Source organism: Osmerus mordax, chromosome 18 (genome assembly GCF_038355195.1).
Source record: "Osmerus mordax isolate fOsmMor3 chromosome 18, fOsmMor3.pri, whole genome shotgun sequence".
Lineage (NCBI taxonomy): Eukaryota > Metazoa > Chordata > Actinopteri > Osmeriformes > Osmeridae > Osmerus > Osmerus mordax.
The window spans coordinates 12,593,470-12,620,197 of NC_090067.1; the positions used below are offsets into that span (position 1 = coordinate 12,593,470).

Consider the following 26,728-nt stretch of genomic DNA (forward strand, 5'->3'; position numbering starts at 1 on the left):
GGTTAGGCCTACTCACGAATTATTTCTGCAATGTCTGTAACATGTCATGACGAAAGGATTTATTTCACTAGCACTTGACCTAGGTTGCATAAAATATACAGTCCATATTCGACCAAGCACTTGACTTGTAGTGTAGTGTGCCATCAACTTATGTAATTGTATCCATATTTGCATCGGTAGGTCTGGAAGTGCATCGCATTAATGTCTACATAAATCATTTCACCGTGAGGTAATGCACCATCTTCAATTGGAATTGGGATTTCATCTTGAGCTCATTGTGTCACGTGTCACGAGTCACAACATCATTCATTCTCATAGAAAGGCTCAACATCATCCATTTTATTCCATGGAAAAGTATTTTCAAAATACATATCCAGGTAAAGCACGACTCACCCTTTCCCAACGGAACATAATAGCTTCCTCTGAACATAACGTTATCGTAATACAACATAACTTTTCTGTCAATCAGGCTAAAGTTTATTTGTAAGCATTGGCCTTGTGTTTGGGCAAGAAGTTGAAATTCTTCGGTACAGGTCCAAGTAGCATTTCACTGTGAAGGAAACAGGAAAATGAATTATTCACAAATATTACATTTGCATAGTCATACTTTCAACATTTTCTCATCTTCCATCCTTCAGTACTCCTTAAATCACATGTTTTATGTTTCGGAAACAGACACTTGAAGACCCTCACCTGATCTTGACCCAGTCCCCAACGTGCTGGCTGGCCATCAGAGACTCCAGGTAATCCCTTCCCAGGTAGAACGGCGGCCTCTCATTGATCTTCTGAGGCACTCGTTCCAGCAGTCCCACTGGTATGTATCTAAAATACAGAGATACTGACTATATATATACATGTTTTTTGTCTCTCGACATTTGTCACCGACCTGAATCTAAAGACTCCTCAGTCAGCTGAACCAACAACAAAAAAACAAACATCCATTCTCTCTTAAAACAGTCCCTAAACCACACCTAAGGGAGTCAGGTGGCTGAGCAGTTAGGGAATCGGGCTAGTAATCAGAAGGTTGCTAGTTCGATTCCCCGGCAGTGCAAAATGACGTTGTGTCCTTGGGCAAGGCACTTCACCTTACTTGCCTCAGGGGGAATGTCCCTGTACTTACTGTAAGTCGCTCTGGATAAGAGTGTCTGCTAAATGACTATGAATAAAACACCTGTCAGCCAGCGTTCTGTAACCCCCTTGTCCCCCCCCGTCACCTGCACATGAAGGACAGCCACTCCAGCAGGAAGTTCCTGGTCTTCTCAAGGCCCTGCGTGTCCGAGCCCCAGTGCTCCAGACCGTAGTTGCTGAAGTCCCTCAGCACGTCCAGACGCTCGGACGACGAGATGTCCCAGTCGCGACGCTCCTTGATCTCCGTGAAGATCCAGGGTTTAATGAGAGCGCCCCTGCGGGACATTGGGAGGATTTCACTTTTATGTGACTGAAACAAAGTTGAGTTCAATTTCATTTATATCTCTTCCTCATTCAGGAAGAGAAAAACCAAGGACCGTTTAAAAGGGAACAGTTAAAAGATATGCTTGCTCACCTCGCCAACATAATACCAGACACTCCAGTCTCTCTGGCCTTCATGGCGTCCTCATAAGACAAGATGTCTCCGTTACCTGCAGAGAGGAAGGATAGATGGGATGGAACCCAACATGGCCGTCTCCATTTCCTTCTTCAAAAAGGACCACAGGAAAACAGCCGGCTAGACTTACTTCAAACATCCGGCAACAATAATGTACTGTTCTCCCCACACACGTGAGAACAGATGTACTCGTTCATTTCAATGTGCATTGAACGTTCTAAAACTGCAGTACTATAAGGCCAGCGTACCAAACAGAGGGATGGGGCTGGCGATCTTGGAGCAGGTATTGATGTAGTCCCAGTCAGCCATCTTGGTATAGCGCTGCTCTCTGGATCTGCCGTGTAGCTGGACAGAGACGAAACCTTCAAACAGGAACCTCTCACACATACACTAACAGAACCAGTCATTACAACTATCACCGCGACTATTAAAAAAACGATTAAAAACATTCCAAAGACAAGCAAACCACCCGGTTCTTCTTTGTGTAATATATCAGTTAACAAATAGAGATGAGTTTCAATCGATAAAGTCCTCTGTCAACTGCATCGTAAGTTTGATGAGGACGTGTCATCACTTGAGGGCTTTAGGGCTGGTTTAGTTCTGTGGGTGTAGGTGAAGCCATTTGTGACACCGCTTGTAAAATGGGCTCTGCACGTCAGATGTGATTTGATTGGCTCACCGTAATCATGGACACGCCCCAGGTCTTCATCTCAGGGATGAGCTTGTGAGCGATGCTGGACTTCTCCTGGACCCCTGTGCGGATCTTCACCGTCAGAGGGACGTCGAGAACCTGAGGACAGATGTCAAGTTTAAAGCTTAACAGTCATCTAAATGCTTAGCTAACCAAGGTGCATAACAAACACACCTCAGGTTAGAACCCACCTGATTCTACAGGGTCCCAGATCTAAGGTGCTTTAGGTTGTAGAACCTTGCACGGAACGTGATGTCATTTGAGGTGCTTTAAGCGTGACACATGTACACTTGCCTCTTTACTATGTTGAGGGCGGAATTAACTAGGTTAAGATGCTGTCAACATACAGAACAGTGTAGAGCATCAGCTTACATAGTTCATCCCTCGAATGATTTGCTCAAACTTGTTGGTGCGTGTCATCAGCCCGCAGCCTCCACCCTAGAGACAGAAGAGGAGAATAAATAAAAGTTAAAGCTGCAATACGAACCATTATAAAATATTAAAATAGAAAAAAATGGTCAGAATCATAATTCTGCTTTTCCCTAAAGAGATGTACAGTACAGAGGGTTTATGAGACCTCCTGATCTGCAGCCAAAATCACTACCACTGACCTACAGTCGTGGCCATAAGTTTTGGCAATGACATATGTTGTGTTTTTTTCAAAGTTTGCTGGTTCAGTATTTGAGGAAAATGTATTTACATGTTCCTAAGGAATACGGGAATACAATAAGGAACATTTTTATATTTTCTCATTCTTTTTTGGGGCAAACATTTTCTATATATGCAAATCGTCCCCTCTTTTACAGCAGTAAATATGGTCTTAAAATCCAATCAGAATGATAGTGATTTCCCCTGGCTAGAACTAGTTCACACTTTCCCCTGTGCTGATGATATGACTTACTGAAATTATGTTAGCAGTCATTTTATGCCAAGGCCCAGCAAGCTTTGCAAACACAAAATGTATGTCGCTCCCAATACTTTTGGCCACTGATCTACATCCACGCCTATCAGATGATGATGATGATGGATAGTTATACACAACATGATGACAGATTCCTTCCATGACATCATCTGGTAGAACGCCATTTGGGTTCCTTCGCATCAGCAGAACAAGCTGGGAGGAAAGCAACTGTCTTCCTGTACAGAGGGAAGTATGTGATAGTAAGGAGAGTAACCTTTTTGTACACAAGGTCGATGGGACAGCCGGAGTTGATGTCCACGAAGTCCACATCGATGTTGTTGTTGAGCAGCTCTGCACATCGGGTCATGGTGTCTGGGAAGCACCCCTCCAGCTGGACACACAGAACCACCCTCAGCTCATGTGGTTCAGCAATGTTTATTTACCTCAGATGGCTATTCTACGACCATATACCTCGTGATTTCGTCATGACAACCATCTTCCTAAGCCGTTGTCTCGATCTGTTGATCTATGTTTCGATATTTTCATTTAAAAGTTTTTAATATAATATAAAGTCAATTTCATATCATTAAATGGCCTTGAAACAAACACCATTAGCCTTTACATTTACATTTAGTCATTTAGCAGACGCTCTTATCCAGAGCGACTTACAGTAAGTACAGGGACATTCCCCCTAGGCAAGTAGGGTGAAGTGCCTTGCCCAAGGACACAACGTCAGTTTGCATGACCGGGAATCGAACTGGCAACCTTCGGATTACTAGCCCGACTCGCTCACCGCTCAGCCACCTGACCTGACAGCCTTCATCATGTCACAACATAATTTACTAAAATGTTAAGTATTAAAAAAGTGAACTGGCCCTTTAGGAACAGTCATACCTGCACTCCGAACAGGTCCTCACTCTCGTGCCTCTTCAGCAAGGCCCATTCTGACGACTGGCCCTGAAGAAGGTTGGTGCACATGGCCATCTCCCCACATGTGATGTCAGCACCGAAACGCTTGCATACACGCCGGAAAGGCAGGTTTCCACACTGTGAAGGAGAAGAAGAAATAATGTTCAAATAGTTGAACAGATAATACAGACGGTCTTATCCAGGATTAAATGTGGAGAAAAATTACCGTTGTTAAGGGGGCAAGGTATAGTTTGTCCTTAAAATCCACCTGAAAGAAGATTAATTAAGAAATTAATTATCAACATAAAAAGAACTTCCATCTGACAGTGTGTATGTATGTATAAGTAAAAAGCCTGTCAAATCTACATACTGGTCTTCTACACTAGATCAAGCGAAGCATACCTGCTTTTTTTCAGAAGGTCGTAATTTTATCACGTCGGCATCAGTCAGTGGCCCCATAGTCTTCACTGCAGCTGGCTTTTCCGTACTTGCCTGATGACAAATAAACCAAGAACACTTCATTCATCTGTACAGCGTTTGCACTTCTGTCTGTCTGTCCTATGACTGTACATCCTTGGACTGCCATTTTATCTTATATTTTTCTGTCATAACCACACTGAACGTTTTAACGTGTTGGCAGCTATACCTCTGCAGGCTGTTGAGTGGTGGGAGTGTCTGGTTCCTCTCCTGCAGGAGTCGAGTCCTCTGCTGCACAGCAGCTGCCTGGTTGTGAGATATATATGACAACATGGTTATCAACATGGAAGTCATTTTGTGTGAAACCATATACATTGTATTCTCACTATTCTATTGCGCCAGACTCCTCACCCAGCCACCTTCTCTCACCATTTCCTTGCTTCTTCTCAACAGCACCCTTCTTCGCGCCATCTCCTCCTCGGTCACCGGCCTTGAAAATGGTTTTCAGGTACTCGGCGGACATCTTGAAGGACACTTTCCTCTTTCGCAGTTGCCACTGCAGGTCCTTATCCAGGGTGTTTTTAACTAGCATCCTTCCCTCAAAGGCTTTCACTCGCTCCTCGTTCACGAGGTTCTTGAGGTCGGGCCCCGTGTGGGCCTTGGCGAAGCGGCAGCTGAGACCGTACTGGCACTTCCCCAAAGTGTCGTAGAGGTAGCAACAGTCGCTAACGTCGGCCGGCTTGGCGGCCATGTACGCTGCGATGTCGTGAAAGAATTTGCATTTGTCGCCGTACACACATTTGATCTCACGCTCCTGAGGAGTTTTGAAAAAGGAACACACTGTAAACGAACATTTCCGTGACCTTAAGTCTCGGTTTTATGTAAATATCCAGTGTTCGCTGAATTTTAGATTACAGTTTAAGAATATGAGGCAACAGTACAGACCACTAAACTCTAGCTTGCTGGCTAACATGCAATGCTGCTGGTATATCCGATACCCACAAACGGATCAACCTTCCACTAAAGTTGGGTCTCATTAAGATGTTATGTTACGCCAGGTTGCTTTGCGTTGTCTTGTCCTAAGAATTTCAGTGCCCAGTCTGACCTTGTGTTGTTCTGTGAATCTGACAATAAAAGACTTGAACTACGACTGAGCAGTTGAGTGGAAATCAGTGTTTTGAAAGTCTGGCAGTTTAAGGTTGAGAGATAGCCTGATGTTGTCATACTCATAATTCTAGTCAGAATATGAGTCTGATACCGCTCCGTTGGGCTGTGAGTATGGGGCGTGTTTCAACCGAACCCAGAAAAAAATGCCTCTTCACTCAATTGGATAGACCTACAACCAATCAGAGCAACGTAGTATGTTGTTTGTTGAAAACTCAACCCAAGGGCTCTTTGGTGATGTGGTTGATTACGTTACTGTTGATCATCTGTCCATCATCCTATAAAGCCCACCCTGACAATTTGATTGGTCCGAACAGCTCTTGTTCGGACATAGTTTTCCCCCAACCGAGCGACCCCAGACCCAACCAAATTTTTGTTGTGGGCGGGCACCCAGGCTAGCTGAGAGACGCAGACACACCTGAATGATGGAGGGACACAGTCTTCTCTCGTCGTAGCTCGTTGGTTTCATGTGTGGCCGGGATTTATTCTGTCCTCTCAGTCGCTTGCCGTCCGGCTTCCCTGACTTCTCCGTCTCGTCTTCGTCCAGTTTCATTCTCTTCTCCGACGGCTCCTCCGTCTCCTCTGATCGCTCTCCACCCACGCTGTCATCGCAAACCTTTTTGCCTGTGTGACCCTTCCCTTCATTGTCTAGAAAATTGTGGAATTTCTCTTTGGTTGTTAAGAATCTGCAGAGGTCAAAAACACTTTTCAGATCAGAAACGCACCCAAGCTGTCAGTTTGGATTATTAGAGCAGTGAAACTAGACAGAGACTGAATGCACATGAGTGTCAAGTCTGGACATAATTATTACTCACTGAGATTTGATTGCTGCCTTGCCTTTTACAGTTCCGTTTAATCCTTGGTTTTCCATGGGTTTATCTGGACTTGTCTCCATCACGTATCCTGTAGTTAGTATGACAGTAGAAGAGCTATACGTATAAGTATCCAGATAAGAAAACACCGGGCAATTATCTGTGTAGGACCTCTGAACAAGCTAACAGTGCTTAAATTGAGGTACGGGACGCAAACAATGCCGGACTACCACGCTGGTGAAGTCATCAATAAAATACTGCTGACCTAGCTAGTATTCTAGAGTTAACGAGGATGTTGCTATCATTAATGTTCCCAGGTTTGCCAACTCACATTATTTAGCAGGCTAATCCATGCTATCTTATGTCAACTGACTATCTTATGTAGACGATGTCTGCAGTTTGACTGGTTTACTTTAGGCAAAGTCAAATGCAGCGGCTAGCTAGAGCTAGCAATACTAACGTCTTGGCTAACTAGAATGCAAAATATATTTAGCTGCAGCATTGGCGAGCATTACTAAATCAACGGTAGAAATCTATATTTTCAGCACAAAGTTAGACCTTAGTATATTCCGTTCATATTATACAGTTCATTAAAAGCAGTGTTAGTTACAACAACAATGCAAGTTAGCTTTTGTACCTGTCTACAACTACAGTAGCTACAACATGAGTCTTGACAAGTACACCGCTTTTAATGTTCGTGTAGATGAAAGTAGACTGTCTTCAGATAAACATTGGTTCCGCCAGTTAGCGCAGTGGGAGATGTGTAGAATACAAAAATAATCAAACTAAGTAGCTAACGAATTAAATTGAAAAATATGCATCCTCCTCCTCAAAACAACATCCATAACAACTTTTTTTTCACGTAGCCTTTGCCTATGATTGAACAGGACCTGTAAACACTGTAATTGTGATGACAGTACAGCAGAGGGCACTGTTGGCAGATTGTTATGCACAGTACCTAAGTTAATTAGCTGTTTAAAGCAATGAGGTTCCAAACCAGACATAATGTCACCGTCAATAACAGTGCAAAATTATCCTAGAAGAGCGTCTACTACTTTTCATAGATTCATCCTCCCATGGGCCCACCCGTCCTTTGAAAGTCGGTATTCTGACGGCCAAACCTGGCTAGCTGTCGCTGGCTAGGATCAGACCATAGACAGTAAAATCAGGATCCGACAGAATCTGCCCTCTGACTCACACTCCATAGCTGGAGGTAATGAGGCAGTGAGGGAAGAGCTGCCTCGTTGGTAATCGTTTTTAATAGGAGAATAGCATTTGTAATTTTACAGATTACGGTAATTTTCCTACATTAATCCCGTTATCAAAGCACAGCAGGGTGTTTGCACAAACTCCCCCACCAGACGTTCATGGGAGCGCGTGCCGATGTGCCTTGCTGGGGAACACAGGCACATACCGGTATGTAGATTTAGGCCTATACATGTTTCTATATTGCTAGTGAAAATGTTGATAGTACCGATAACAGATAGGGACCGAGAGAAAAGCAATCAAGGGTCATGTATTTTAAATCAAGTTATCAGACAACATTTTGATTTAGCACAGCATTATGCCAACGATAGTTGAAACAAACTTAATTTAGAATCAACGGCAAACCTCAGTGCCCAACTGCCAGATCCCTGATACAACCCGGATTAGAAGGCTGGACCCTTCTGTCACTGACTAGGACACGCCGCTTGAGATGTAAAATAGCAAAGGAGAAGAAAAAAGATAGCTATTTTCAGGGTATTGAGGGTGCTACGTATTAGCATACACCAGTTTGAAAAGAGGCAGAGGGCAGGGGTGAGCGAGAGACGAGGAATTGGAGGGGGTAGTTTAATCTCAGAGAGAAGATTTGAGTATTGTCACTCAGGGTTTTGTTCAGAGCTAAATGCGAGGCGAGAAAGAGGGGAGTCTGTTGTAAAAGCTGTCGTGTTGGCCCAAAGGTTCGATCTTCTGCAGGGATGAGATTGTTATTGGGGTCTGGTCTGTGATGGTTGTGTGTGTATATGCTTGCGCAGGTGTCCTTGTTCGAAGGTGAAGATACAAATGCTTGATTATCAAATTAATAACAGAGTATTGTACTGATTAAAAACCATATGAGATTGTAAGATTAGTAATTATGAGACCAATTCATCACATTAAAACACATTGCCAATTCCTGTATTAAAACTGCAGGTGCAATTCTCACCTTCCCCTCTTACTGAACAAAGCTAGATGTTGTTAAAAGTAAAAAGTGCAAGCACTTCAAAATTTTTGGGAACAAAACCAACTGTTCAAAACTGCCAGGCTCAAATTCAGAGGCCTCAAAGATTGAATTTAGACCCTGAGTCCTTAAGTCCACCAGGCATTCTCTAATGGATTCATTTCATCAACTCTTTGTTGCTTTCCACAGCCCTTCAATGCTTTTGTTCCGTCGCTACTCTGTCTGTTACAAGTTCTTTTTGCCCCATTGAGGAGGGTTATAGACATTTCTCAGCGGTGAAAGTAGGGGGCCTTGTCAGCTGGCTTGTTTTGGTTCTGTTTCTCTCCCCATGAAGTGTCCCCAAAATGGTCAACCCCATTGTAGGAACCCTGCTAGTTAGAATGGGGGATCCTGTCCCAGTTCATATGCTGTATCCACGGCTTGCAACTAACTTCTTTCCTCACTTTCCCAGTACCGTCCCGAAGTGCAAAACAAACTGAAATTGACCTGTTCCAAAATGCAAATTCTTGTGTTTTTGCATTTTGACAATCTGACATGGGTTTAGGTTATTTGCAACACTATTTAAGTAATACATAAAGTTGTGGGGCTCAAATAAATGTCTGAATTTCAATGTGAATACATAGACCATCATGGTGGGGCTAACATCATTATTCGTGTGTCTGTAGTAAAAAAAAGTTTCTAAAGGTTAGAAAAAAGGTTTGAAAAAAAGCTTCCAAAGGTTGAACAAAAAAAAAAAAAAAAAAAAAAAGTAATTTTGTTATTATTTACAGCTTTTCATTTTTTTTATGAGAAAAAAACAAAAATACCTACAGCAAAAATGTATGGAATCTTTAAAAAGAAATCGAGAAGCCCACATTGCAAAGACTGATGTGCTCTCCCTCTCTCTCTCTCTCTCTCTCTCTCCCTCTCTCCCTCTCTCTCTCTCTCTCTCTCTCTCTCCCTGCAAATAGCCTGGTAGTCTCACCACCTCTCCTTAAAGAGGACACCCTTTAATGAAAGACAGGCTTTTTAGATCAATTGACTCATTGCGCCGGCATAGAGGGCCGGTAATTTCACGCTCAGTTGTTGGCTAACAAGGCTCCATGCACAAGCAACTCTCAATTGAATCTCCCCCAGCCTCTGATTGGCAGGAGCTACAGGAAAGTGTATGGCCGACAATAGAGTCACTCGGGTTGCCACGGAGACTGTCTCTATGGCGGCAGGCCTGCATTGATTAGGGGGGGGGGGGGGGGGGGGTGTTGGCCCCGCCCAACAGGTGAAGGACAGAGCGCACACTAGACTGGAAATTATTTTATGAATACATCTCAAAATATACATGCAAAATAGCAGTACATTTGAAAGCTTATTTACTGTTAGAGTAGAGCAGTGGTTCTCAACCCTGTCCTCACGGACCCCCTGTCCTGCATGTTTTTGATGTTTCCCTGCTCCAACACACCTGATTGAAATAAATGGCTCGTTATCGAGCTCTGTAGAAGCCTGGTAACGAACATTTGAATCAGGTGTGTTGGAGCCAAGAAACATCTAAACATGCAGGACAGGGGGTCCATGAGGACCAGGGTTGAGAACCACTGGAGTAGAGGATGAGAGACGTAATACTAAATGGTATGATACGATTTGACACAATGGTCTCCGAAAACCAGTGTTCCAAGGCCCCTGCGGCCTCTTCGCTGTTCGGAGCCCCATTGTTGCTTGATCATATCTGCGCTGTGGCAGGGATGGGATTGGATGGGGAGAGTTTTCATTCTTGTCTGTCAGCTTGTTGCTCCAAGGCATGAATGAGCTAAAACAACTTTCCCATGCTGCAGAGAAGCTGGTCTGCAGCGCCCGGTTCGCTGAAAGGGAATCTGTGGCCTGGCAGAAACAGTGTGACCCATCCGACCTATGACCTTTGGCCCTGACCCCGAAGACCCAACTAGCACGCAGGTTCAGCAGCTCAGAGGTTATGAAGGGCTCGCTACTGTTGTTATAGTTACGACTGTTTGTTAAAAGTGGAATACTACATGTGATAGATTTGTTTCTCTGTAGTTTTAAAAACACCCTGTTTCGAAAACAAATTTTTCCAACATTTTGGAAGCTTAATGGCTGGGGGGAGGACTTGGGGAGAGAGGGGGTTCATGCATAATTCAGAGCCAATTAAAGGCTAGATCTGGACCACTCCTGGGAACCAGGGACAAGCACTGAAGTAGGTGTTTTATCCCACAAATGCAAACAATGTTTTAGTGGGTGTGATGGATAGGTTAACTCTCTCACACATGCATACGTTTTGCACTGCTTGTAAATATTAGAGGGTTAACTTTCTAACACCTCTTATTTCTAATCTTATTTATCTCTCTTTCTCTGTCAGTGTCTGTCTCTCACTTTGTCTCTCACACACACACCTCCTCCCAAGGTAGGGAGGTGGCTGAGCGGTGAGGGAATCGGGCTAGTAATCCGAAGGTTGCCAGTTGGATTCCCGGTCATGCCAACTGACGTTGTGTCCTTGGGCAAGGCACTTCACCCTACTTGCCTTGGGGGAATGTCCCTGTACTTACTGTAAGTCGCTCTGGATAAGAGCGTCTGCTAAATGACTAAATGTAAATGTAAGCTCTCTGCAGCCTGCAGGGTCACCGGGCCAGCTGTGAGGCTGTCACTCCACAATCGGCTTTAATTTCACACCTCCTCTCCAGTGGGCACTAATCCGCCAGGTGACAGCTACCCCCTGACAGCTACCCCCTGAGGGCCCAGCTGCATGAGTCAGGCCTGGTCAGATTTCTACTCCAGCATCCAAAGATTACAGCTATTGCAGCCACGGTGCTGCATTTCACCAAATATCATCATGGTAGAATGAGTTGATAAAAATCCCAATCTCTAGTAATTGTATATGCATATTTGCTTTTACCTGTTTAGAATCCATAAAACTCGCAGGAAAAACAATGAAGAGTTAATGGTTTCATATTTAGCAGGCAGAGTATCCTGTTCAATATTATAACGTTGATGTTTAAATACAGTATGCTAATGCTAATTTCACGAGACTATCCCTATACGAGACAAAATGCACAAAAAAACGAGACTATCCCTAAAAGTGCCATCTGTTTTCAGGCTCCACCCTTCTTACCAGAGAGGCGCCTGCCTGGAAACTGGATTTTATACAGGCGAACAGTTCCGAACAGGATATGGCTAAAGATTTACACGGCACGGGGCCAATCTCCGTGCATTTTGCTGTTTAAAATACAAAACGTAAATGTTCGTTAACATTTATGCATCTTAAACAGGGTTTCTTTGTCTCATTTGGGGCAAACGAAGTCAATAGCGAGCTCACAAACGTGTTGGTGTATGAGTGCGGTAGCAGAAGCTTGAGGTGAGGAGGGACTGCTGAAATTGTCAACAACACAGGATCAAAAGTTTGGAAGATGCTTTTTCATATATCGTTTGTTTTTATTCTTGGACTTTTGGGAGCAGTGAACAGTCAGTATGGCGAGCGGGGAATGTCCATCCCCGAGCACGGCTTCTGCCAACCAATTTCCATCCCACTCTGTACGGACATTGCTTACAACGAGACAATTATGCCGAATTTACTTGGACATACTAACCAGGAGGACGCGGGGCTGGAAGTGCACCAGTTTTACCCGCTAGTAAAAGTGCAGTGCTCCCCTGACCTCAAGTTTTTCCTGTGCTCCATGTATGCCCCTGTGTGTACGGTGCTCGAACAAGCTCTGCCTCCGTGTAGGTCGCTGTGTGAGAGAGCAAGGCAAGGTTGCGAGGCACTGATGAACAAATTCGGGTTCCAGTGGCCGGACAGTCTTGCTTGTGAATCTTTTCCCGTTCACGGAGCTGGCGAGCTGTGCGTGGGACAGAACATGTCTGACAGCGCGCCCATGAAACCCACCATGGATGTAACAGAAGCGCCTCACGGCCATAGGAGCGTAAAGGAGGAATTTAAATGCCCGATTTCCTTGCGGGTACCCCCGTATTTAAACTATCGTTTCATGGGGGATGATGATTGCGGTGCGCCTTGTGAACCGTCGAAACCGTATGGAATGATGTACTTCAACGAGGAAGAGTTGAAATTCGCCAGGATTTGGATCGGCATATGGTCAGTGTTGTGTTGCGCATCCACCTTGTTCACAGTTCTGACATACCTGGTGGACATGAAGAGATTCAGCTACCCTGAGAGACCCATTATCTTCCTCTCTGGCTGCTACACCATGGTTTCCATGGCATACATAGCCGGTTTCTTGCTCGAGGATAAAGTGGTTTGTAATGACAGATTTGACAGTGACCTAAGAACAGTTGTCCAAGGTACTAAAAAGGAAGGATGCACCATTTTGTTCATGATGTTATACTTTTTCAGCATGGCGAGCTCTGTCTGGTGGGTCATTCTGGCACTGACCTGGTTCTTGTCTGCTGGTATGAAATGGGGGCATGAGGCCATCGAGGCGAACTCCCAGTATTTCCACCTGGCAGCGTGGGCGGTGCCCGCTGTCAAAACCATCACCATCCTAGCGGTGGGCCAGGTGGACGGGGATGTGTTGAGTGGCGTGTGCTTTGTGGGCATCAACAGTGTGGGCGCTCTGAGAGGATTCGTCCTGGCACCTCTTTTCATCTACCTTTTCCTTGGTACCTCTTTCCTCCTGGCCGGCTTTGTCTCTCTCTTCCGGATCCGAACTATCATGAAGCACGACGGCACCAAAACCGAAAAGCTCGAGAAGCTTATGGTCCGCATCGGAATTTTCAGCGTTCTCTACACCGTTCCAGCCACTATCGTCATCGCTTGTTATTTTTACGAGCAGGCATTTAGGGAACAGTGGGAAAAGAGTTGGGTTAGTCGGACTTGTAAGAACTACGCCGTCCCTTGCCCAGCTCACCACCATCCTCAGACGTCCCCAGACTTCACCGTGTTCATGATCAAGTACTTGATGACTCTGGTCGTGGGCATCACTTCCGGGTTCTGGATCTGGTCAAGCAAAACCCTTAACTCCTGGAGGAGATTCTATACAAGACTCGCGAGCACAAAACAGGGTGACACGACAGTGTGAGACAATGTTACACAAATGCTCACACACTGAGAAGCAGCCATGGCAAAAGTGACATACACACACACACACATCACAAAAACTGGAGTAGCCAAGTCAGACTATTTGTATTGCAGAGTCAATACATTTTTTTCTGTCAAAAACTCTGTCTTCATGTGAAATTGCCAGTCATTGCATTCAGAAATGTTCCATTTTTGGTGACTTCTTACTGTCTGAAGTTGGCAAATCCTCATTGATAACAATGTCAATGGTATTAAGCTCAAGTCTATTGCCTTAAGGCATGGAGACACAAACTGTATTTCTGGTCTCAGCAAAGGTCATTTAACTCCAGATCATGATATTTAAACAGAAATGTACGTCGCTAATTTGTTTGCAGACAAACAGCACTTCTATTATCTCCATAATGTAAAGCTCTGCAATAAGCACATTGGCTAATGTGACACACATTCAGTTGTGTCGGTGCGGTTATTTAAGTGGCAGCTGTCGATTTTCTGTCTCTGCTGTTAGCCACTCTTAGCACTGTAGGTCTATTCTGTCGTGAGTGCAATCACAGTTAAAATGTCCCCATGTTTGATACATTAGGCAAGTAAACACACCACCTGACTTGGGAGACTAAAGCAGTTGGTCACTATTGTCTTTTTAAATGTGTTTTCTTCAGTTTTGTTCTTGAGCCCTCACTTGATCTTTTTTCTAAACATTAAATGGTGAAGAGTAAAATGACACACTGGCACTTGTACCAACCAGCTTTTCCATGTCATTAGCATTGTTTGCTATTCTAATAATGATTTTATACTTTGTTTACCTGTAATTTTCAAATGGTTGTTTTCAAGCTTGTAATCAGTCTTCATATATTCTAAATTCTGCTGTTTAAGTATTTTCTTACCTTGATATGTGTACAGTGTTTAATATTAGACATATTTTTATAACGTTTTGTATGGAAAACCACCAATGTTTGTAAACTGTACTTGAACTGTACCTGTACTTTTAATACTAACTACTGTTTTCTATCTTCCAAATTGCTTACTGAGCAGCATCCCTTTACAATCATGTACATCTAAATAAAAGATCATGTTCTGAACAAAAACAAGGTCTGGGTAATCCTTAATAAGCCAAAGACAGGGACAAAAGAATAAGGGGTGACTTTCAATGGCCCTACATACAATAGTATATTTTGGGGATAAACTATCACATTGGTAAGAAAGGTTGTGCAAGCTTGTCTTTTCTCTATTTAGAGTATTGGCAGCTGGTGTTACCTCTATATGTGTCCTCCAGACTAAACCACTGTCTGCAACTAATCTTATTCATATTCTCTGATCCACATGCACTTGATGAACCAACAGCATCCTGGTTGCTGAAAGGTTCAGCCAGAAAATACGTCAAGGAATTGCATCTGGTTGTATGGTTAGGGGATAGTATAAACTGTCTGTAGTGTATATATTAGACTCCACTGAAAGTATAGTATTACCAGGAAAAGCTATTATTTTTATTGGATTTGTTATTTATTTTTGCCCTTGGTTATAAATGAGGCAGTGGGGTTCAGCTTCACAGATCTTTTTCCACTCTGGGCTGGAAACACCTTGTAGGCTAGGAGAGGTTTTCAGCTGCTGGTTGGGGTTGAGGATGGTCACGGTGAGATGGTTTTACAGGCAGCGGTAGTCCAGACCCAGAGGATAGGAAACATGTAATGACTGGATTGAGCCTTGTGCTGATTTTGACTGAAACATTGCCTGCCTAAGATGTCCCTTTACCAATAAATGCAGACCTTTTTATCTCATCTGGACATTCAGTTTTTACTCAAATATACCAAACGGTCTAATATACCCCTAGTCAGCCCAAGGGTGATTTATACAAAGAACAACAGAGGATATCAGGTAGTCACTACATTTACATTTAGTCATTTAGCAGACGCTCTTATCCAGAGCGACTTACAGTAAGTACAGGGACATTCCCCCGAGGCAGGTAGGGTGAAGTGCCTTGCCCAAGGACACAACGTCAGTTGACCGGGAATCGAACAGACAACGTAGCCCGACTCCCTCACCGCTCAGCCACCTGACTCCCTCTACAATGGGACTAGACCTCTACTCTGTCTTTATCTGCATCAGGGGACTAGGGATACACAGCAGGTCTCCCCTGTGAAGGAATGTTATTGTCACGACGACCTGAGGTGAACCAGGAAGCAGATGTTTCCTGATCAGATATGACCTTCATCTTGACAGGTCAGCAAAACATAATTTTAATACAATATATAATGTGGTCATCAGCGACCCATTATGTATTCTACACTTGTTTCTGTGGTACCTGATCACTTCATAAAAGGGCTGTTGAATGCAACTGTTGGTAAAAAAAAAAGAAAGATGAGAAACAAGGCAGCTTATGGAGAAGAGCACGAATTGTTCGTTCATGTTTCCTCATTTGCATTCTTCAGCGAGACCTAAAGTATTATCACAATTTGAGCAATGCAGTGCCTTGCTCGTAAACCATGCCACTATTTTCTTCTCCAGACCAGACGGCTACACGGTACTGTCTCATGCCAAAACTGAGCCTTGCCGCTTTACAAGCTGGAATACATTCCGATGTCTCCATCATCTGTCGACTGGCGCTTTGTCTGTTAACATTTGAATTGAAGAAATTACAAGGTATAATTACTTTATTGGGGATAATGGCAGGCTGGTCTAAACCCAGGAATGCTATGTCATGAATCACAGAAAGAACCAAAAGAATGTACATGAATCCTGCTGAAATACTGGTTGTGTGCAGGAGAGCCTATTAGACTAGCAGCAGTGTCTAATAAGAGCCACAGAATTTACAGTGTATTTTGGTGGGATTCTGAAGATGAAATGAGTTCAAATCTATGAATAGGTATGAGATAAGTCCTCTGTTCACATTGCTGTGTGTGTGTATGTGTGTGCATGTGACTTCTGTGTTCTTTCATGTCTGTGAGCAGGTGACTGATGTGGGTGAGTTAATATCCTTGCTGTTGTTTGTAATAAGATACCTCTGACCTTGCCTTAACAGAAGTGATCATCCATGTGCTACAATGCCATACATGTGTTCCCGTCCACAATTCAATAAGCTGTTTTCCCTCATCCAATATGAACCAAAGAAGCCAGGTTGCTATTTTAATTATTACTTTTATGAATGAATTTATTTCAGACAATTTTACCACAAAAGTGATTGGTAAACAGTAGTTAATCACTTGTATTATTGTTTTTATTGATTTTATGTAAAGCACCTTGAGCTACAATTCTTGTATGAAATGTGCTATATAAATAAAGTCTTACTTACTTACTTAATGTATCATGTTTAACTGCTTTGTTATGAATATAGTTTGAGAAGGAAGATGTGTTTCTGACAGGTGACGGTATGTTAACCAGAGCCTATGTGATCTAATAATCAGTAAGGTATGCCTTGGCTCACTGTTATTGCAGCAATTTCTGCAGCCAGTGATCTGCAAACCTCTCACGCTTGACTTGTACACAGAGAGCATCAAGCAGACAGGGCATTCCATGTTCTGGCCATCTTTGTAGCTGGAAAAAATGAATGTTTTGTCATATTCTGGTGACGGTGAACTTTGATACAGAAACCAATGAACAAGTCAATTAAGAAACATGACCTTTATGGTATGCAGTACTTAAGACATGAAAATAAGTCCTCTATATTGAGTCTGTCGGTCAAATTACAATTGAGCATAGTGTGTTGCTAAATCGACTGGATTCCATTACATTTTATGTTTTCTCTCTCTCTCCATATCAGTGGGAAGTTCCCCTTGGCAGTGCAGTGGCTCCGATAACTGTAGACTATCTGGGGAAATGCAGCTCCATCATAAATGAGATGGTTGCCCCCTCTACTGTCCCATCAGTGACATGACCATTTACGTTTTCATCTGTTGAAGTGAACATTGTTTGTTGTTGTATAATAAATATGTGAAGAATATGACTCCCCCCCCCCCCCCCCCCAACAACATACACAATTTAGAGCACAAGCACACAGGAAAAATATACTTTACTGATTTTAAGCATTGTTAATCAGAATTGTTTATCACAATGTCTTTTTGGTGAATATTTATATGGTGTTTTAGTGACAGTAATCACATGAAATAGTGCAAAAACAATAAGGTTAGGCCAGGTCATTATTTCTGTGCCGGAGCAAGTCTCTGTAACTTGGCATCAAAACGTTTCCTGCTGCAGTTCAAGACACCAATGCTGCTCTTTTCAAAGTCGTATCCGATCTTATGTAACTCCTCCAGTCGCTCCGTAATGTTCTGTTTACTGAACTCCAGAACTCTGGGTTTCTCCAATATCTGTTTCAAACTGATTCCTCCTTTTAAAAGACAGTCTATTTTAGATATTAAATTCTCCGGGCCAATGTACAACATAGATGGTTGACTAACAATCATTCTTTTAAACTGGTCCTCGCGACAGCCACAAGACCACAGCTTCTGCTGAAGGTTCATGAAGTTGTTTCTCAGATACTCGTTCGACAGGTCCAGGATTTGAGCCCCGGATCCTTGCAGGAAATCGAGCATTTCTGAGTCACTCAGGTCAAGCAAGGATTTCAACATCTCGATGTTCGCATGGACTCTCCTGGTGCTCCGGATCAGAACGTACAGGTTGCGGCAAATCACATCTTTGGCGAACTTCCTCGGGTCGTCCCCGCCCAGCTCTTCGCACACGTCTCCAAGAAACTCGACCATCTGCATGTTGAGCGCCACGCTGTTAGAGAACGTCCGCGGCGCCGAGGTGAGCAGGCGATGCAGGTGCTTGGAGGTCAGGCCGAGCGAACTCAGGAACAGGATGTTCTTCCCCAAGTTGTCGTTGTCGCTCGAGCGGAAGAAGGATTCCGGGGAGCGGTCGAGGATGCTGATGATTTCGGCGTCGCTCTGGAAGACACTTCTCCACAGTTCCCAGCGCTGCTCCAGGTGGTCACCGGAGCGCGTGATGGCGCGAGGGAAGCGGGAGATGATGCCGGCGATGACTTTGTCGCTGGAGCCTTTGCTCTTGAGGAATTTCGCCAGGCCCTGTTCGTTGGTGACGACTTTGCGTAGCACGCCAGGTTGGCGCTCGCGAACCATCTTAACGTCCACACCCATGAAGGTTAAGCTCTCCAGCAAGGACTCGTTCTCCGGATCTGAAGCAGGCTTAGACTCGGTGCCACTGTCTGCGTTGGTGCAAAGCTGTCTGGGAAGGCATATGGAAGTCACTTTGGCAGGAGATATGGTGCAGAGCAGTCTGAATGCACCTAACGGAACTCTCTGTAGTCGCATTAGCGTCTTGACTCCTGGCAACAACGTCATATTTAGCAGTTGAAACGAGGGATAAAACCCTAAAGGGCACACAATAGTTAGAAACATTCCACCTTTCGAAGATGGGATTTATTGAACATCAACAAAAACTGAATGAGGTTTTAAATACGTTAGCTGTACGGGTAACACTAACTGTAACAGACATGACTGAGTTTTGTATATTCCAACGTTTGCAAACACAAAGTAAAGCTATCGCATTTTATCTACCCCCGTTTAGCTATAGTTGACGCTCCCATGCCGCCCGTATCAATAATACATTCAGTGTTGACTACTTGGAAGCGTTGAAGGAGTCTCACGTGCTGAGTGATAACTCATCTTGTAAACTATGCTGTTTGCTACCTAGCTCTAACGTTACCCAAAAATTAACATAATTGTTGAATATACTACTTACAGAGATGGGTTAACTATTTGTAGTTACAACTGTAAACCTACCTGTTTAGCGACTCACTGTTGTAGCGTATCCTTCATCCTAGCTACGACTTTCCCCGGTGAAGTTGTTCAGGTTCATTTGAAAATTGCGCTCTCTGGTGTACTGGAGTCCAAACCTATGGTAGCCTAATGATACACTAGATGGCGCCACGGTCATTTTGTGGGCGCTCCAGAGTCATACATTTCAATGACATTCTAACTGAATTGGTCTCAAACCATATAATTTCACAAACCACAATGACAGGATAAGGGATGTCCGTAGTTGATCATATAGCCAGAGTTAACCATTGTGCTACCTTCGGGTTATTATGAACCACAGCTATGTTGTGACAACTTTTCATGAAAAATAAGTGAAACATTTTCTGTATCCTTCGCGCGGTCTCGGGGTCGTTGTGACCCACAGCGTTGTCTATTACGCCACCTTCGCGCTGTCTCCAGGTCCTTGTGACCCCCTACCGTGTCCGCGTTGTGTATTACAACACCGCCACTAATGTGACATTGTAATAATGGGGTAGTTGTGGCATCCCCTCACACTAATCTGGACACCCGTTTTCTTATTTTGACGCGGGGCCACGCCACAGAGGTCACCGTATCTGAGGCCATCAGAATGTGTGACCCCACTGTAACTGCTGAATAAAGGAGTCGAAACTTCAAAATACTGTTTGGGGTAGTTCTGTCATCCCTTCACACTAATGTGGACATATGTTTTCTTATTTGGAGCCTTCACGGGGCCGCGCCACAGAGGTCATCGTATCTGACTGCCGTCAGAATGTGTGACCCGGCTCTAACTGCTCCATAAAGGAGTTCAACTTCAAACGATTGTTTGGGGGTAGTTGTGGCATCCTCTCACAATAATCTGGACACTTGTTTTCTTATTTGGAGCCCTCATGGGGCCCACGCCACAGAGGTCACCGTATCTGACAAGCAGCAATCAGAATATGCGACCCCTCTCTAACTGCTTGAGAAAGGAGTTAACAAGTTTCCCTTTGGTAAGGCTTAGGCTAGGTTGGATAGGGTATGTCGTATGTTGATTCTATGATTTAGGCTTAGAGGGTAAGGATGATCCACATGCCGCTATCTTTGAAAGCTGATCTACTTTAGATAATATAATACGTTATTACACAATGGAGGCACAGTAAACCAAGCTGAAATGCACAGATCCGCTATAAAACCAGTCCAAATCTTCCTTTACTAACTTAATGATCCATCTCCTATCAAAGAATAACGTATTTCACTGGTTTCTTGTCTACAGGGCCCCTGAGGTGTAGCCTGTCAGTGGGCATGCATGAGACACATAAAAGGGCATGATAGATTATTCATGATAGTCCGATCAAGGGTCCAAATGGCAGCTGACCCACTGTGTTCTCCCAGCGCCTCAGTCGAGTCCCAATCGAATCGAGGCTCAAGAGCTCGAGAATATGGTGGAAGTAGCCTATCAGTCTGTTCCTTGACGAGCTACTCCACACGCTCATACATATTTCAATACGGCACAGCGCTATCTTCATTATTCAAATAGATTTTCCCTCTGTGGCTCTGATGAGAGTGAATATGTGGCGCTGTCCAAAGCGGGTGCTTCTAATTTAAGTTATGTGTGTAGAGAGAGAGAGAGTATTAGCCTATCCTTTTGTTTCGGTAATCGACAGGACATCGTGTTTCATTATCGTCTCTGCCACTTTCTATGTCTTGTTCAGCCCACATCCACATTAAAGATCTAATCAAGGCTTAATTCTGGTGGTCTGCACTCTACTTTCACTATGTTTCAATAGAATAAAATATTAGGTGTAGGCCCTATGTTACTTGCGTAACTATGAAAAATGTAGGCTACTATGTAATGTAAGATATGAAGCACTTCACCTAACAGTTTTCACCCACAATAACCCTCTGATAGTAGGCTGTAAACCCTGTAGGCCTATATTTTTCTTTCAGTATAACCTTAAATTAATGTGTTACGAAGTCCCAGCAAACCCTCCTTGATCGTAGGCTACATTTACCAATTTAACATATGCTGTTATAAATAGGGAGGTTTCAGTGACGAATCAATAAAGAAGCAGATACTTGAATCCTTTTGGTTAGGCCTATACTCTTTTCTTTCAGTAAAAAAATCCGCCATACTCTTCTACCAAACAAAAAATAATTCAAACAACCCAAAAAGCGGCATCAAATAGGCCTAACTGTCACCACAAATAGGCCTAACTGTCACCACAAATAGGCCTAACTGTCACCACAAATAGGCCTAACTGTCACCACAAATAGACATGAAAGGTCTCTGAACTGGTAATTATGGAATCACCTCCCCACCTCCATCCATGGGGAGACACTGACTGTCTCCCCACCTTCAAGAAAAGGCTTAAGACGCACTTGTTCCGGGAGTACAACGGTACTTAGTTTCCTCCAGGAACACAATGACTCTTATTCACTCTAAAATATGCTGGGTTGAAAACAACCCAGCATTAGGGTTAGGGTTAGCCCTAACCTAACCCTAACCTAGGGCTAACCCTAACCCTAAACCAACTCAATTGGGGGACTTGTTGCTCTTGTTGGTTAGTTGTAACTGATTTTACTTCTTGTACTCGCTGTGAATTATATTATTGTCGCTTGCTTTTTCTACAGGTACACTCTTGCACTTTTTGAGGTTCATGTTGTTTAATTCGTAACTTGTTTACATGCTCTTATGGTTCTTCCGATTGGCACTTATTTGCTTTTCACAATGTTTCATGTTTTGTCTACCCCCAATGTTTTGGGGCTATCTCGTTGTTATGATCAGTGAGTGACCTAAGCACTTTTGTAAAGCTCTCTCTTGGAAGTCGCTTTGGATAAAAGCGTCTGGTAAATGAATACATGTAAATGTAAATGTAACTGACATACAGAGCAGTTTCCGTTTGTCGAGGCTTTACGGTGCTTGTGTTACAGTCTCTGACATAGTAATCCTTAGGCATATCAATAATTCACGGCCCCAAACTTTCAGGCTTTCAGTTGGTCCTTTTGAATGTGCATGCCAAACAACGAGAGTCCACAGGTGCGATCTGGATACGTTTTCACAGCGCAATTTAGATTAAGATGTCTAAAAGAAGATGGGTGGAATTCAAGATCTGTCAGACTATAAGCTGCACTGCTCCTGTCAGTCGAAGACACAGGCCTCATTCACCTGCAACCGGTATGAATTGTACATTATATTTGTTTTACATAGGGAACAAACGGCCCTCCGTTCACTAAAATGGTTTGATGTGTCCTAATCCAAAAGTAGGCCTATTTCGAAAATAATCAGTGGTGCCTATCACATCCTTAAAGTTAGGCTGCAGGTAAAGAGTTACTAATCAAGATAGGTTTAGCAGGCTTTATATATGTTTAGATGTTTTTGATAATTTACTTATGTTTATCCACAAATTATGCATTACATGGTCAGTGTAGTAAAATTCCTTGTTTTGTCAATTGATCATTTTGACCTCAGGATCTATAGAAAGGGGCGTTGCTACACTTACGCCGCGTCATCATGATCCGTCTCGTGTTTACGTGGAGAACATGGCGGCGACTGAGATGTGGCTATAAGCAAGTGGGCAGCTGCTAATGCCAGGCTCTGGAACTGAATTGAAACTTAAACTTTGAGAATTTCATGTCAGTTCAAAGACGAGTTATTCGCAAAAGTTGGGCGAATTCGCTGACACTTCGCATGAAGCCGTTTCCCGTTTCTCTCAGCCACAGGGACAACGGTAATGGAAGACGAGGAGAGGCTAAAGAAGCTCGAGGCCGGCAAAGCAAAGGTACGTATGGAAGCTCCTAGCTAGCTGATCTTCAGTTTCAGGCTAAACTTTAGCTATCGTTGTGTGCTAGTGGAATTACTTGAGTTGAATATCAAGCGTTTAGTACAAGAAATTGGCAACATTCGTTTTATTTGGCAGCTGTTTCAGAATTCCCCTCCCTCCATACCCCAGTCAGCTGTCAGTCCTAGAAAACATGCGCCCTGAATCTGACAGCCCGGTGGTTTGGGGGTCTGGGTTTGCTAGCTTGCTTGCTAGGATAGCCTCTCTCCTTTGTCACTCCGGATTGCTTTGCTGACTCAGTGATGCGTTTACCATTACAATAGCTACACGGCATAAAAGCTAGTAACTACTTGCAGTTAAACCTAGCTAAGCGGGTGATTGACTATGTTGATAGTCTCGTATGACAGGATTGTCAAGGCATTACCCGCTTTGGCGAATTGGTTTTCCCACATGTCAGTGGATGTATGTAAGGCGGCTGTCTGAACTACATATCAACCATAGGCAATAAATTGGGTCATAAAACATCCCCCCACTTTACAGTGTCAGAAATGTACCAGTATTCCAGCTTGCATACAAAGACGGCTCTTTACATTATTAAAAAGGCAAGCTTATCTGCATGCATACCTTCAGCCACAAGGTCAAAACAGCCATTATTGTCATAACGTAAAATGTCTCAGCAAGACCGAACCTTAATGTTCTCAACAGAGTCGATACCGAAGATTGTTTATAAATAACCAAGCCACTTCCCTGCTACAGTCTATAAATACTCCTGGTGAGGCTCATAGGGTAGGGAGGTTGATTAGACTTCATCTCTCCACAGGTCCTTCAGAATGTCATGATGACAGACTCGGCACAGTAATTTACCCAGCACACAAGGTCCTTCTCAGATGCTTGTGTCCCAACAAAGCTTGAACGCATGACACTGCATCTCGTCATTTACATTTAGTCATTTAGTAGACGCTCTTATCCAGAGCGACTTACAGTAAGTACAGGGACATTTCCCCCGAGGCAAGTAGGGTGAAGTGCCTTGCCCGAGGACGCAACATAATTTTGCTTACTAGACCGATTCCCTGACCACTCAGTCACCTGACTCCCTTGCTTGTCATGTTGCTAGAGGTTTAATTTGTGCTAGTAATCAATGTGTAGTACCATCCAAGTCCAGGTCTCCTGAACCTCTGTCTTCCAGTGGCTGATGTGCCAGCTAGGTAGCTGAAAGGTAAAGTCTGTTTGAATCTCCACCTAAAACATAAAGGGACTCTCAAAAAATCAATAGATCAAGTACTTGGTTTCTAATCAACCAAGTAAGGTGTTTTTCCTTAGTAATTACGTTGAAAATCGAACATGTGTTTAACGGTATTAAGTCAGTCTCAGAAGCCACGGTATCTTGCCTAAAGGACAAGCCTGCCAAGCGGCTTCGGAAGTGAAAGGTTGAGGTAAGGCGAGGGTTCAAACCAGGATTAGGGTAGAGGACAAGTTAGATCCCCTTCGAGATCGTCTCCTGTTATTTATTCATGATGCGTTGCGTTAATATAACAGCTGTTATGAGACTGTGGGAGGTAACACAGCCCAGAGTTTCAATACCAGGTGTAGCCTAGTTCTGCTGTTCTTTGTCATCGTGAATTTTTTTAGATACACTAGCAACGGATGTGCTAGTGAATGTGCTGGATTCAACTTGAGCCTTGTAGTTTTCTCACAGAGGAGCACCATGGCAACCTTCTAGGTGAAAAGGGGTGCCCTTAACGCTGCTCTGCTGCTCCTGGGAAAGACGAGCGTTATGTTGAAACACAGACACGAACGAACACACAGACACGAACGAACACACAGACACGAACGAACACACAGACACGAACGAACACACAGACACGAACGAACACACAGACACGAACGAACACACAGACACGAACGAACACACAGACACGAACGAACACACAGACACGAACGAACACACAGACACGAACGAACACACAGACACGAACGAACACACAGACACGAACGAACACACAGACACGAACGAACACACAGATGAAAGATGTTGCGTTCTCTCAGATGAACTGTCTACTGACTTTACAAATAGGCCGTGCAGTGCAGTTAGTAGAAGGCTTTGGTAAGAGCAGGACGACTTGATCTCCTTGATTTAACTCAGGCTTAATCTCCGTCGCCTCCCCTCATCAGAAAGAGAGTGTAAAACCAATCTGGCTCTCCTCCGCACTTTCTACAGAACCGGTCCAATCGAAAGTGCGTACTTTCTATCTGCATGCATTACAGATGGGCCTTCTTGAACACATATGTTGTAATTCTGTAAAGCTAGCCTCTCTTTGCAACCTTTTTTCTGGTTATGATCTTACTATGGCTTATTCTGGTCTTAACAAGGCCTTCTTTCAGGCCTTGGTGAAGTCATTAGAACACTAAGAATGATTGATCAATTGACTCTGATTGGCCTGTCTTAAGTCATAAAGCTCAAAGTAGAATAAACCAGATTTTACAGGGGTCTACAACTTTGAAGTTTTTTCACTTGCGCATACAAATTATGTTCTCAAACATTCTCCTTGAGACATGCTTGAAAAACTCATACATTTCCCACACAGTGATGATAGTGATAGTGATGATCCATAGACTGAACCATAGTTTAGTAGCCCACCTCTGTTGCAAGTCTCCTGGAAGAATTTCTGCAGTCTTGAAATTTGTTGTATACCAGGTTGCTACCTGGAATACTAGAGAAGACATCCTATCTCCCCTGGTGTTATGACAGCTCCTTAGCAACACACTACAGACAAGGTCAATCTTCTTCCCTTATCCTCCTTACTGATGTTTCACCTAGGAACAATTGCACCACTAACAGTAGCTGTGGGCATGTATTCTATCCCAGACTATTGGTTTTCTTTCAGAAAGCTCTCGTTGTTTACACCGTAAAGTAATTGTGCCTCGCATTTTCTCCGTTCTCTTGCCAGCCCTAATAAGTTTAAATATTTAAAGAAGAGGGAGCTGTTGTGTACCAACACTGCGCCTGACGAGGATCTTAAAACCGGCTCGGAGACGCAGAAGGCTCCCAGCCTCAAAAGGAATTCAGAAGAAATCTCCACACTTTCTGTTTGAAACACCCTGGAGACTCGATGAAGCCCCGATGGATGCATTTATTTCATCTGGAGAAGGGCCTTTTTAGTTGAGACCTTTAAGTTTTCCTACCATAAGACTTGTTACTAGTTTGGGTTTTTTCATGATGGTGTTAGTTGGGCCTGCTGTGGATCAGACAGGCTATGTTGCTGCTGATCTTCCAAGTGACATGTGATCTTCCCAGTAACATGTGATCTTCCCAGTAACATGTGATCTTCCCAGTAACATGTGATCTTCCCGGTGACAGGAGATTTCATGTGGTGCGACCATGTACTCCAAGTCCTTGAGAATAAGATGCAAATCACTCAGAATCAGAATCAGAATCAGAAAGGGATTTATTCGCCATGAAAGTTTGCACAGACAAGGAATTTGCTTTGCCACATGGTTAACAGTATAGCTTTCTGTTTACAAGCAGTGGTTTACATTTATTCATTTAG

At 43.6% G+C, this 26,728-nt stretch overlaps 4 protein-coding genes across 7 annotated transcripts in view; 2 read left to right on the forward strand and 2 right to left on the reverse strand.

The window, feature by feature from the left end:
• Positions 1-324: 324 nt before the first annotated feature.
• dus3l (dihydrouridine synthase 3-like (S. cerevisiae)) lies at positions 325-7,333 on the reverse strand. Its single transcript, XM_067255480.1, has 16 exons — positions 7,117-7,333; positions 6,483-6,570; positions 6,086-6,353; positions 4,933-5,317; positions 4,733-4,809; positions 4,489-4,578; positions 4,313-4,354; positions 4,072-4,224; positions 3,452-3,568; positions 2,649-2,714; positions 2,265-2,375; positions 1,834-1,930; positions 1,544-1,619; positions 1,215-1,403; positions 694-822; positions 325-550 (listed from the first exon to the last, which is right to left on the reverse strand). Exons 2-16 carry the CDS (start codon positions 6,560-6,562, stop codon positions 478-480), a joined length of 1,953 nt encoding a protein of 650 aa, XP_067111581.1. The 5' UTR covers positions 6,563-6,570; positions 7,117-7,333; the 3' UTR covers positions 325-477.
• Positions 7,334-11,959: 4,626 nt separating this feature from the next.
• On the forward strand, positions 11,960-14,750 carry LOC136961963 (frizzled-1-like). The gene has a single exon (XM_067255482.1). The coding sequence runs from the start codon at positions 12,069-12,071 to the stop codon at positions 13,692-13,694; it is 1,626 nt and encodes a 541-aa protein (XP_067111583.1). The 5' UTR covers positions 11,960-12,068; the 3' UTR covers positions 13,695-14,750.
• A 2,560-nt stretch (positions 14,751-17,310) lies between these two features.
• On the reverse strand, positions 17,311-19,460 carry LOC136962353 (transcription termination factor 1a, mitochondrial). Of its 2 annotated transcripts, XR_010878901.1 has the most exons (3): positions 19,426-19,460; positions 17,693-19,013; positions 17,311-17,627 (listed from the first exon to the last, which is right to left on the reverse strand). XR_010878901.1 is itself a non-coding variant. In XM_067256101.1 (2 exons), the coding sequence occupies exon 2, from the start codon at positions 18,982-18,984 to the stop codon at positions 17,821-17,823; it is 1,164 nt and encodes a 387-aa protein (XP_067112202.1). In that variant the 5' UTR covers positions 18,985-19,013; positions 19,426-19,460; the 3' UTR covers positions 17,688-17,820. The 2 variants fall into 2 exon arrangements, 1 of the variants encoding a protein (XP_067112202.1); XM_067256101.1 differs by lacking the exon at positions 17,311-17,627 and having other exon boundaries at positions 17,688-19,013.
• Positions 19,461-22,981: 3,521 nt separating this feature from the next.
• The window catches only part of akap9 (A kinase (PRKA) anchor protein 9), a 58,399-nt gene continuing 54,652 nt past the window's right edge, over positions 22,982-26,728 (forward strand). For all 3 annotated transcript variants that reach the window (XM_067256552.1, XM_067256554.1, XM_067256553.1), the window contains exon 1: positions 22,982-23,180. In XM_067256552.1, the coding sequence (XP_067112653.1) occupies positions 23,133-23,180 (48 nt within the window). In that variant the 5' untranslated portion in view covers positions 22,982-23,132. The remainder of the gene's footprint in view (positions 23,181-26,728) is intronic.

Coding starts and splice junctions, on each gene's coding strand:
- dus3l (XM_067255480.1), bottom strand. CDS start 6,562: ATGGAGACAAGTCCAGATAAACCCATGGAAAACCAAGGATTAAACGGA. Junction 5,318..6,085: donor TGTGTCCCTCCATCATTCAG/GTGTGTCTGCGT, acceptor AAAACTCCTCAG/GAGCGTGAGATCAAATGTGT. Junction 2,376..2,648: donor TCATTCGAGGGATGAACTAT/GTAAGCTGATGC, acceptor ATCTGTCCTCAG/GTTCTCGACGTCCCTCTGAC.
- LOC136962353 (XM_067256101.1), bottom strand. CDS start 18,984: ATGACGTTGTTGCCAGGAGTCAAGACGCTAATGCGACTACAGAGAGTT.
- LOC136961963 (XM_067255482.1), top strand. CDS start 12,069: ATGCTTTTTCATATATCGTTTGTTTTTATTCTTGGACTTTTGGGAGCA.